The sequence below is a fragment of the Neofelis nebulosa genome, chromosome 5 (genome assembly GCF_028018385.1).
Source record: "Neofelis nebulosa isolate mNeoNeb1 chromosome 5, mNeoNeb1.pri, whole genome shotgun sequence".
NCBI classification, from domain to species: Eukaryota; Metazoa; Chordata; class Mammalia; order Carnivora; family Felidae; genus Neofelis; species Neofelis nebulosa.
The window spans coordinates 156,887,805-156,900,690 of NC_080786.1; the positions used below are offsets into that span (position 1 = coordinate 156,887,805).

Consider the following 12,886-nt stretch of genomic DNA (forward strand, 5'->3'; position numbering starts at 1 on the left):
TTTGTATCATAAGAATAACTATAATCTTTGGGAAACAACTTAGGTTTCGTACCAAAACAACAGCAAGAGCCTCACTTACGCTTAGCTTAAGGCTTCTACTTTAGCTGGACATTAGCAAAATCACCAGATCTCCAAATAACAAGTAGCTAAACTTAAAAGTTTTGTTTTGAATTCCTTCCATGTGCAGAACTGAACGGAACACACAGACTCATCTTGTTTCCTGGATCCGTCACCTTCCTCACCGGTGGGTGCTTATCAGAATCACCTGGGTACTGGTACTGGCCCGGCCCCACTGAATCAGACCCTCCAGGGTCAGGACCACAGGGCATCTAGAAAGTTCCTGGAGATGCTCCTGCACACACACCCCTGGCTGTAATCACCACTCCAGGCACACCTCTGACAGTTCAACTGCATCTAAAAAGAATTACTTACTTGTTACGATCCCAGCCAAAGCAAACACAAACTGATTTTCATCAGAATCGAGCTCCTTGACATCCCCGTCCAGTGACTTCACAAAACTCTCCATTGTTTGACCGGTGATGTTGAAAAACTTCAAAGCTTTATCCTGAAAGTTTGGAAATGAAAAGTATCACACTTTTGCACCAATGCCAGTACAAAACACAAGAGTGCAAGGGCGCAGAAGAAAAGCTTGTTTTAATTATCGGAAGCAGTGGTTAGAAGTCTGCTCCTTCATGACAAGTTCCCACTGAAAAGACCAGAAACAGGGCGTTTGGAAAACTGTAGAAAGATTACCCTCGCAGACAGAAAGTAAAACAAAATCCATGTGAGGGAAGAGCTCAAATTTGTGCAGCAGTGGAAGCATCAGAGTGGGCTCACCCAGCATGCACCAGGAAGAGCTAGAAAAATACAGTGTTTGTTCCAGGCATGAAACCACAGGTTGCAACCTTTGGAGAACGCATTTTCAAATACAATCGCAACAGAAACTTCAACTTGTCAAGAGATGAAGGCAGTGAGCAGGCTTGTCTGGCAGTTCAATGAATCTGTGTTACTTGGCAAAAGCATCTCCCAGTTTGCAGAACCTCTGAAGCATTTTCGGGGGGGGGGGGTGCGGGGCTGGGGCTCTAAGGAATAGCTGAGAAGCCAACGTGCTTGCAGATGGCCTGAGGCTGCTTCGTGGACTGATACAAGTGTTCTCAGACTGGGCTGTGCTGATGATCACACAACTCTGGAAATGAGCTAAAACCAGTGAATTGTACACTCACAAATGGGTGAATTACATGGTACGTAAGTTACACCTCAATAGATGTGAAAATACAACCAATCTCTCCACCTAAAGTCACACATGTTTACTTCTCTAAGTCATAAGTAATTCATCGCAGGTCTCCTGCCAGACATGCCTGACTTGTACTTCCGTTCACGACCACACCACTCTCCTCGAGGGCAGCCACAGCCTCCTTGGTCCCTCTGGTCCTCTGGCACCACGCCTGCCTCAGGCACCGAAGCCCCCCTCCCCCCTCCCCCCCCCCCCCCCCCCCCGCCAACCCTGGCCCCTGCCCCATACCAGGTGCTGCCCGAGCCACCACACCCACAGCCCGCCTCCCATCTACCCTCGCTCACGGTCAGGATAGTCTTCCCAGAGTCTCCTGCCCCACCACTCTTTTACTCAAAACCCTCAGGGAATCCAGTCACCAGATAAAATCTATGACCTGGCATTTGAGGGCTTCCAAAATCTCACCCTACTTCTGGGGCGTCGTCTCACCACGACTTTACCACGCTGCCCCTCCACTGTGTGTCAACTGACCCACACACAGGCCCTAAAACAAATCTCAGACTTCTCACCCCAGGCTTCTGATTAGGCTATTTCTCTCTCCTCCTGAGATACCCTCCCCATTTTCTGCCACTGCCACCTATGCAAGTTAATCAAAGCCCACTTCAAATCTCTTTTCCTCTGGGAAGTCTCTCGGGGGATGCGTGTGTGTGTGTGTGTGTGTGTGTGTGTGTGTGTGTGTACTATTAACATAGGTATGTTAAAAAACATACCACTTTCAACAAATTAATTCTTATGTTACCCACGGTGTAACGTATATAAAAGCACTTTAAACTTTGTTAAAGGCAAGGCACCTGGGTGGCTCGGTCGGTTAAATGTCCGACTTCGACTCAGGTCGTGATCTCACAGTTCGTGAGTTCAAGCCTCGTGTCAGGCCCCGTGCTGATGGCTCGGAGCCTGGAGCCTGCTTTGGATTCTGTGTGTGTCTCTCTCTCTGCCCCTCCACTGCTCACACACTCTCTCTCAAAAATAAACAAACACTGAGACAAAAATAAAAAAATAAAAACCTTGTTAAACGCGTATAGATGCCAAGTAACAACACCGGAACGGCACTGTCTCCGCGAGCACTATACACATTGTGGGAGATGAGGGACCTTATCCCACTGACCTGACACACCGCCTAGAGCAGCTTGTGCTGGACTCTGCACAGCGGGTGTGCCGACGCCTGATGCGTGAGCGAAAGACGTGGATTTCGCCTATAGGTGCCTCCGCGGGCACCCTGTACCCTCGGTATTCCATAAACCCAGATCCACGACACGTAGGGAGCCGAGGGGCCATGCTTACTCCTCCCAGGATGGCCTTGACGACGTCCTCGCTGCTGGAGACACCCCACAAAAGCGTGCAGGCTGCCGCCCCCATCTCTGTACAATACTCTGCCTGTTGCAGAAGTTGCTGCTTTGCTTCATTCAGCTGCTGTCGGAGAGCGAGTTTCTCCTAAGATCAAAGCAAAATCAGCAAAATAAACACCACTCACCCTTGAGATATCTCTATTGTGTTTCTCATTCAAAGGTTGAGAACAATGCATACGGAGTTATAGGAAACAGTTGGCAAATGAAAACTGGTCCTTAGACAGCTACAACCCATATTTTTTTTAACTTTAGAGGAAAAATTGAAAAATAACACTCTGGAAAAAGAACATACTGCTGTATTAGAGTTTATAAATACCGCCAAGGGGCACCTGGGTGGCTCAGTCGGTTAAGCGTCTGACTTCAGCTCAGGTCACGATCTTGCAGTCCGTGAGTTCGAGCCCCGCGTCGGGCTCTGTGCTGACAGCTCAGAGCCTGGAGCCTGCTTTGGATTCCGTGTCTCCCTCTCTCTCTGCCCATCTCCCACTCCCACTCTCTCTCTCAAAAAAAATAAATAAATGAACATTTAAATTAAAAAAAAAAAAAAACATAAATACTGCCAAGACTCAACTTCAAGTAAAATGAAACATAAGGAGCCTCAGGCCCCCAGTGGCCACACCCAGAATCAACGGCGCCTGGGACACCTCAATGAAGTAACCGCGAACACAGCAGTCCGCAGAGCAACATTTGTAGTAGAAGAGCCAGTCACCTCCAGATGGCTCACCCCACTGGAAACACACCACCTGGCACAGCCAAGCCCAGCTGGGACAGATGTGACAGAGGCAGGGAGAAGTGCAAAGGAGGGCCTCCCAGGCAAGCCGTGCATAGCAAGATGAGCACCAGTGGGACACCGAGACGGAGGCCACCGGCGGCTTCCGAAGAACAGAGCTGGCAAGTTTCGGCCGGGCCGCTTAGCAGTGAACTATCGTCCTGATAGTCCTGACCACGCAAACAGTCCTAAAGGTACACTTCAGGTAGCTCTTGGGCAGGAAAGGGCTTCCTGACCCTCCTAACCACCACCGCTGGTTGCACTATTGGTGTTACCTGCAGTTCCCCCAAAAGGTGAGAGCATTTCCTTACTTGGTAAGAGATCAACTTAAGAAACACAGAAACCTGGTTGAATACATCTATACCAAAGCATGATTAGAACAACAACCCTCAAAGTTAAAGTATTTTAGATGTTTTAGGGGTTTCTTTTGGAGAGGTGGATGCAGGACAAATCAAGGGGAAAGAAAAGGAAGACATGGGCCACAAATCAAACTTTGTTGACTTCATAACTTGGCCTAGGGTGGCCATTCACATCTACTAGGGATGATGTATTTAGTATGCAGAGTTTCATATACATCCGCACATATATTCGCACTCACTTTAGGAGAAGGATGGTCACTGAACCTGTGACACATGCTAATGTTGCCTTAGGTGATTACAAATGCTCGCTGTACCCTAACGGGAGTCTGGACTCCTAGACTCATTCTTCAGGTGTCTATAGCTGAACCCACTCAAGTAGTGGGAATGCGTGCAAACCTACGTCAGGCATATGCTTTAGCAACTCTAGCCTCTCTCACAGTTGAAGCAGTCTGCGTCCCAATTAGTCTGGTTATGACAGTTCTTCAATAAGATCGCGCAGTAGCTGCTGAGAACGACCGGACAGGATGGTCTTCACTACGGTCACATTTGGTGGCTGCATGCAGACATGCCCCAACACAGGGCCACACATACAGTACTGTATCAAAAGAAACTCAATGAAAGCAATTCCATTCACAGTAACATCATAAATAAAAAAAAAAAAAAATACTTAGGAATAAACTTAAGAAAAGCAATTCAAGAGGTGCCTGGGTAGCTCAGTCAGTTAAGCATCTGCCTTCAGTCCAGGTCAGATCTCATGGTTCACCCACATCGGGCTCTCTGCTGTCTGTGCAGAGCTTGCTTCAGATCCTCTGTCCCTTTCTCTCTGTGTCCCTCCCCTACTTGTGCACTCTCTCACTTGTGCATGCTCGCTCTCTCTCTCTCTCTCTCTCTCTCAAAAATAAATAAAAACTTACATAAAAAAAAAAGATGTTCAGCCAGCTCAAGCTACTCTACCCCACCTCAAGGCCAATTTCAAAATGACAAATTCAAAAAAGAAAATGAGAAGAGTGGGAAACAGAAAAAAGAAAAAAAATGCAGTTCAAGACCTGTACAAAACTGTAAAAACTGTAAAGCATTACTGAGAAAAAATATAGAAGATCTAAATCAATGCAAAGATATACCATGTTCATGAGCTGGAAAAGTCAATACTGGTAAAATGGTAATCTACCCAAACTGACCTACAGAGTCAATGCAATTCCTATCAAAATTTCAGCAGGTTTGTTTGTACAAAATCATAATCTGATTCTGCAATGCGTATGGAAATGCAAAAAAAAAAAACTTATAAAAAGAAAAACAATGTTAAGGAGGAAATAACACTGCCTGATTTCAAAAACAAAACACAAAAACTTACTAGAAAGCTACAGAAATCAAACCAGTGTGGTACTGGCATAAGTACAGACATACAGATCAATGAAACATTAACATTTATGGCAACTGATTTTAACTGAAGTGTCAAGGCAATTCAATGGAAAAAGTAGTCTCTTTGACAAATGATCACAAAAACAACTAGAGAGATGGTCATATGCAAAGAAATAAAAATAACAGTAACTCAAAATGAATCACAGACCTAAATGTAAAATTTCTAGAAGAAAACCTCTGTGGCCTTGGGTTAGGCAAATATTTCTTAGATATGACAACAAAGTCATAATCCATTAAAAAATAGCAAATTTAACTTCATCAAAATTTAAAACTTTTACTCTTCAAAAGACACCATTAAGAAAGTAAAAACACAAGCCATAGGCTAAAAGAAATTATTTCTAAATTGTACAGGAAAAAAAAGACTTATGAGTAGAAAATATAAAGAACTCTTGCAACACAAAAATAAACAATCCGATTAAAAATAGTCAAAAGATTGTATACCTGAAACTCATGTAACATTGTGGGTCAAATATGTTTCAATGACAAATAAAACAATTTAAATAGACGATGTGAATAGGTATTTAACCAAAAAAATATATAAATGAATAATAAACACATGAAAAGATGCTCAACATGAGGATAATGCAAATTAAAACCACAATGAGTCACCATTACACGCTCACCAACATGACTCTAATTCAAAGGACCAACAACACCAAGTGTTGACAAGAATACAGAAAAAGTAGGACCTTCACACACCGCTGGGTGGAAGGCAGAATGGCACACTCACTTTGATAAACAGTTCGGCAGCTCCTCACCAAGTTGACCATATACTTACCACATGACCCACAACTTTGCTCCTAGGTACCTGCCCAAAAAAGACTAAGGTATACGTCCACACAAACACTTGTACGTGAATGTTCACAGCAGTATTACTCACAAGAGTCACAAACTGGAAACAACTAAATGTCTACCGACTGGTGAACAGATAAAATATGGTACAATAAAAAGGACAACTGACACGTGCTAACATAAACGAACTTCCAAAGCATTACACCAGACACACAAGACTACATATTGTATGATTTCATTCCTATAAAATATTCAGAAAAGCCAAATCTATAGAGACAGAAAGCAGATCAGTGGTTGCCTAGGGCTGGAGCAAGGACTAACTACAAACAGGTATGTGATGGGAACGTTCTAAAAATTGAACAAAATCCAGCACGCACACGTGATAAAAATTCTCAGCAAACGAGGAATAGAAGGGAATTTCAACTTGATAAAAAGCATCTACCAAACACTATAGCTAAAATCATACTTAACGTTTATGATGGGGAAGGCTACAAATGAATGGGGGCAGGCGGTACATGGGAATATCTCTCTATTTTCCAGTTTTGCTGTGAACACTGGAATATTGCTCAGCCATAAGAAAGAGTGAAATCTTGCCATTTGCAGTGACATAGATGAAGCTAGAGAGTATATATAACGTTAGGCAAAAGAAGTCAGAGAAAGACAAATACCATATGATCTCACTTATATGTGGAATTTAAGAAACGAATGAGCAAAGGAAAAGAAAAAGAGGCGAACCAAGAAACAGACTCTTAACTACAGAGAACAAACTGATGGTCACCAGAGGGGAGGTGGGGGGGGAGGGGGGTGACACAGCTGATGGGGATCAAGGAGGGCACTTGTGATGAGCACCAGGCGATGTATGGAGGTGTCGAATCACTATATTGTACACCTGGAACTAATACTACACTGCATGTTAACTGGAATTGAAATAAAAACTTCAAAAAAAAGCTCTATTTTTTAAAAATCATAGTTAATGGTGAAAGACTGCTTTCCCCCCAAGATCAGGAATGAGGCAAGATTGTCCACTCTTGTCTCTCTTATTCAACATAGTGTCAGAAGTTCCCTACAGTGTAATAACACAAGAGAAACAAAAAGTACATAGAGCAGAAGGAAGAAACAGAACTGTCCCTGTTTGTAGATGACATGATTGTCTGAAAGAGAGAAAGAGAGAAAGAAAGAAAGAAAGAAAGAAAGAAAGAAAGAAAGAAAGAAAGAAAGAAAGAAAAAAGAAAAGAAAAGAAAAAGAAAAGAAAAGAAAAAAGAAAGACAGACAAACTGGGGGCACCTGGATGGCTCAGCTGGTTAAGCATCCAACTTCAGCTCAGGTCAGGATCTCACGGCTCATGAGTTCGAGCCCCATATCAGGCTTCTCTGTCATCAGCACAGAGCCTGCTTCAGATCTCTGCCCCCCTACACACACATGCACACGTATGCACCCTCTCTCTCTCTCTCAAAAATAAATAAACATTAAAAAAAAAACTCAAGGAATTTTTTTTTAACTCTTAGTTGGGGCCCCTGGGTGGCTCAGTTGGCTAAGCGCCCAACTCTTGATTTCGGCTCAGATCATGATCTCATGACTCATGGGATTGAGCCCCATGCACTGATGATGCAGAGCCTGCTTAGGATTCTCTCTCCTTCTCTCTCTGTCCCTCCCCTGCTTGTGTGTGAATTCTCTCTCTCTCTCTCTCTCAAAAGAAATAAACTTTTTTTAAATTAAAAAACAGGAGCACCTAGGGGGCTCAGCTGGTTGAGCATCCTGCTTCAGCCCAGGTCATGGTCCCATGGTTTGTGAGTTCGAGTCCCATGCTGGGCTGGCTGCTGTCAGCACAGAGCTGTCAACGCAGAGCCCGCTTCAGATCCTCTGTCCACCCCCTCTCTGCCCTCCCCCACTCACGCTCTCTCGCTCTCAAAAATAAACATCAAAAATAATAATAAATTAAAAGTAAAAGTAAAAAGTAAATAAAACTTCTAGACTCACAAGTGACTTCAGCCAGGTCACAAGTTACAAGATCAGCACACACAAAGCAATGACATTTCTATACATTAACAACAACAAAATGAAACCTAAAATTTAAAACACAACATCACTGGGGCACCTGGGTGGCTCAGTCAGTTAAGCGTCTGACTTCAGCTTAGGTCATAATCTCATGGTTTGTGAGCTCAAGCCCCACATCAGGCTCTGAGCCTGCTTCGAGCCCTCTGTCTCCCCCTCTCTCTGCCCCTCCCCCGTGTGTTCTCTCCCGAAATTTCCCTCTCTCTCAAAAACAAACACTTAAAAAAATAAATAAAAATTTAAAAAATACAACATCATTTAAAACTGTTCCACAGAAAATGAAAAGCACCCTGGCCGCTGGTCCCACACCTCCCGGGGCCAGTTTGCAGAGTGCTCTGAGTCAGAGCCACAGGCCCGGGCCTTGCCAAGACTCCCCGCTGTCTGCCCGGCTCAGCCCTGCAACACCGGGAGACCTGATCAAGTGGCCTGGGACTCTGAGCCTGCAGGAAGCAGACAGGCAGCTGCAGAATCCCACTGAAGGTCAAATACGCTGGGGCAGAGATCAATGAGGTGGACAAAGGGGGACGCCCACCCAGGTAAGGAACTGGCCCACCAGGATCGCACAGGAGGCCCCGATCCAGGCAAATGCCGCCCCTTGGTCATGACAGACCCAGACGCTCCCAGCAGGAAGGACCCCAAATACGGGGAATGGCACCATTTTCTGGTGGTCAACATGAAGGGCAATGACTGACATCGGCAGTGGCAGAGTCCTCTCCGATTACGTGGGATCTGGGCCTCCCGAGGCCTTCACCTTTACGTCTGGCTGGTTTATGAGCAGAATGGGCCACTGAAGTATGCCGAGCCCTTTCTCGGCAACCAATCTGGAGACCGCTGTGGTAAACTCGAAGTGGCATCTGCCTGCAAAAAGTGCAAGCTCAGGCCCCTGACGGCCAGCATGCGTTACCAGGCTGAATGGGATGGCTGTGCGCCCAGCTCTATGAGCAGCTGTCTGGGAAGCAGAGGGAAGCCAGGAGATGGAAGTGTCCTGGGGGTCCCCAGCAGTACTCTCAAGTTCAGTGACGCATGTAGATGTCCCCCCTTCCCCACTCCCATTCTCACAGATGAGACCTGAGCCATCACATAGTGGTTCAGGATGACTTTTCCTTCTGCCTACCCTTTATAATTCTACAGTGTCACACCCCGATTTATGTTTTGATCAAATCTGAACTCCATTCTGGGGGACATTTTGGTACTAGGATGGGATCATCAAATTGTTAACTTAATAGCAACCCAGAACTTAACAAAAATTTCAGGTAAAAAGACCAGGTCTACAGTAATAGAGCAGAGCATCAAAGAATCTTTAAGGAAGGTTTAAAAAAAAAAAACAAAAAAACAAAAAACTGATTCACTGCCTCTGCCTTTGTGAGCCAGCCCAAGTCGGGAATTGTGCATAATGGCATCTTCTAGGTCACATTTTCATGACAGCGTCTCTCACGAAGACAGCCAGAAGCTGGCATGTCCACTAACCCCCAGTGTGTTACATCTCAGACTGGTTACTAGGGGTCAGTGTCTCTGGTTCCTTTAAAGAGCAGTACTGGAAAAGGCAAGAGGGAGCGTCACTTTGCAGTTAAGAGACAGCCATCTAGATGAGCTGCATGCCGGGTGAGAGGTTGTCAGAAATCCCCTGTCTTCGCCTGTTAAATTGATCACTCTTTTCTGGTGTAAGAAAAGCCAATCTGGAGTTTTAGAACGTTCTACTAATTCAGCTATTCGCTTACAGTTAGATAAAAATTAAAACATTGGAATCAAGAAAGGAAAAAAGAGAAACGCTTAGGTAAAAATCTAACAAAACGTGTAGGATCTGTGTGCTGAAAGTTACAAACCACTGATGGAAGAAATTAAAGACAACCTAAGTAAATGGAAACACATGCTTTGTTTGCAGACTGCGAGATGCAACAGAGACAACAGTTCTCCCCAAGCTGATCTACAGAAATGACACAATTCTCATCTGAATCCCAGCAAAAATTTTTACAGAGATAGATGATCTTATGATAAAATGTATTTGGAAAAGCACAGGACCTGTCTAGACAATTTTGGAAAAGAAAAATTCGACGGGAAGAATCACTTTATCCAATGCTGAGGCTCGCTATGTAGCCACAGTAATCAGACGGTGAGCTCTGATGGAAGAACAGATCGATGGGCCAGAGCAGAGAAGCCAGAACAGACCAGGCAAATACGCTAAGCGATCGCTGGCAGAGCTACAAGAGGAAAGATCACCTCTCCCACGAAGCATGGGAGCAGCTGGACCAAAAAAAAAAGAACCTCAGCCAAAGTTCATACCTTATACAAAACTTAACCCAAAATGTATTGTGAACGTAACTGTGAAATATAAAAATGTAAAACCGTTAGGGGAAAAAAGTCCTTAGGACCAAGGGCTACAAGAAAAGTCCTTACAACGCCGAGCGCGTTGATCATGGAAGGGAAGACTAACAAACCGGACGCCACCCAGACTGAACCCTTTAGCTCCATAAAAGCCCCATGAAGATGGTGAAACAACACGCTCCACACTGGGAGAATCTATCTGCAGACCACGCATCCAGCAACAGACTTTTGTCCGGGGTATGTCAAGCACTCTTTAAACTCGACAGTAAAACATACATATACATACACGTATGTAAATATTAAAAAGATTTACATATAAAAAAAGACGTGAACAGGTACTTCACAGAAGAGGATACACAATGGCAAATAAGCGTGTTAGAAGATCTCAGCATTATCGGCCACTAGAGAAATGCAAATCAGAGCCACAACTCACCTACCAGAATGGCCACCATAAAACCAGTGATCATACTAAATGCCAATTAAGGTGTGGAAGAAATGAATCACTCACACATGGCTGGTGGGAATGTAAAATGGAACCACCACTCTGCACAACTTGGCAATTTCTCACAAAAGTAAACATGCATTAGCACATAACCCAGTGACCGCACTCTTGAGCCATCTATCCCAGAGAAATGAAAACATACAATCACACAAAAACCTATACACGGATGTTTACAGCACCTCTACTCCTAATAGCGAAAAACCGGAAACAACCCAACAACTCCTTCCATGAGAGAACAGTTAAGCGAAGTGGGATCTGGCCATACCATGGAATACTACACAGCAATAAAAAGGAACAGACTATTGATCCAAGCAACGATTTGGATGAATCTGAGCGGAAAAAGTCACTTTCACGACATTCCATTTTCATGACATTCTTGAAATAAGATGATAGAGATTAAATTTTGTTTTAATCTTTATTTATTTTTGAAAGCGAGAGGGACAGAACATAAGCAGGGGAGGTGTAGAGACAGAGAGGGAGACACAGAATCTGAAACAGGCTTCAGGCTCTGAGCTGTTGGCACACAGCCTGACGTGGGGCTCGAACTCACAAACCATGAGATCATGACCCGAGCCGAAGACCGACTGAGCCACCCAGGCGCCCTAAAATGATAGAGATTAATGTGTGACAACTATGTGCAGGTGGTTGCCTGGAGCGAAGTACGGGGCACAGGGTGGGTGTGGCTGTAGCAGGGAAGCATGGAGAGATCTTTGTTTGGTATCTTCAACGTGCTGGTGACGGATACGCAAATGTATACATGTGTTGAAACGGCACAGAACTGAGCGTGTGTGCACACGTACACACACACTTGAGGAGATACAAACGAACCCAGGTAAAGCCAGTGAACCCAAATAGCCTGTGTGGGTTGTACCAGTGTCAGTTTCCCGCCTTTGACCTTGTGCCGGAGTGATGCAAGACGCCACACGGGGGCAAACTGGGTGGAGGGTACAGGGACTCCCCTGGACTTGTTGTGCCTTCCTGCAAATCTGTAATTCTTTCTGAAACCTTTTAACCAAAACCAAACTGCATTGTAGCGAAAGCTGTAGGACTGCATGCAGTTACTAAAAATGTTCCAGCTTCACTTTTACAGCAGATTAAGTCCATGTTATGCAAAACACGTCTCAATAAAGTTGCTTTTAAAAAAGGAACAATAATCAAACCCTGATATAGTTACCTGTTTAAAGTGAATACTCCTACCTAACAGAGTACCGAGCATAAAGCTTTCAGGATTCCTTCAAAATCCTCTGTAGTTCATTTCTGATTTTAACTGAAACATACTATCAGTTTTTCTTTAAAAAGTTTCCTGAAATAATACAATGTTTGCAACAGCTTCCATTTGCTATCACAAAAGTAGCAACTCTTTGCTAACAAATCAAAAACACAGATAACAAAAAATGGGCAGTCACATGCAAGTCTGTTAACTGTGAAAGGAGTGCACACAAGAAAACACACAGAGAAAACGAAACCACAGGCGAGCGACCGAAATGCCCCTCAGCACAGGTGAACTCGCACCTCATGTAGGCCAAGTTCACACACGTGGGACAGCCAGGTCACACACTAAAAACCGGCAGACCCTTTGTGGGGAGCCTCGTCTGACCTCACAGGGACAGCACAGTCCTACGAAAAGCAAGTCAGATGTCCTCCGACAGCTCCGCCCACACCAGGAAAGCTGGGCTCTTTCTTCTCCAGAGTTCAAAGGTTGCCACTGCCAGGAGGACTCTCCCGGCCAGCCCCTGAGTGCACATCAAGGCCCAGCTGGACTCCCATTGACCGGATTCAACTACTGCTGAGGAAACAGCTCAACTGAGGCCGGGAACCAAGCTTCCCCTGTCCGGCAGCCATTCTCCGGGGCGCGGGGCGGGGGCGGGCGGGGGGGGGGGGGGGTGTCAGGAGCTGTTGCTCCCCCATCACGCTTTTTTATGACTTTGAGTCCACGCTGTGTTTTTCTCATCTTTGCTTACATGTGGATCCAGTAACCGCGGTCTTTTCCTAATGACGTCTACCCACACTGTGGTTCTTACTAGCAGTGCTCTAAT

General features: G+C 44.9%; 1 protein-coding gene across 3 annotated transcripts in view; it reads right to left on the reverse strand.

The window, feature by feature from the left end:
• Positions 1 to 12,886, reverse strand: part of HSF2BP (heat shock transcription factor 2 binding protein) — a 94,140-nt gene that overhangs the window by 64,201 nt on the left and 17,053 nt on the right. For all 3 annotated transcript variants that reach the window (XM_058732153.1, XM_058732152.1, XM_058732154.1), the window contains exons 5-6: positions 2,573 to 2,722; positions 433 to 565 (exon numbers count right to left, since the gene is read on the reverse strand). In XM_058732153.1, coding sequence (XP_058588136.1) covers positions 433 to 565; positions 2,573 to 2,722 — 283 coding nt within the window. The remainder of the gene's footprint in view (positions 1 to 432; positions 566 to 2,572; positions 2,723 to 12,886) is intronic.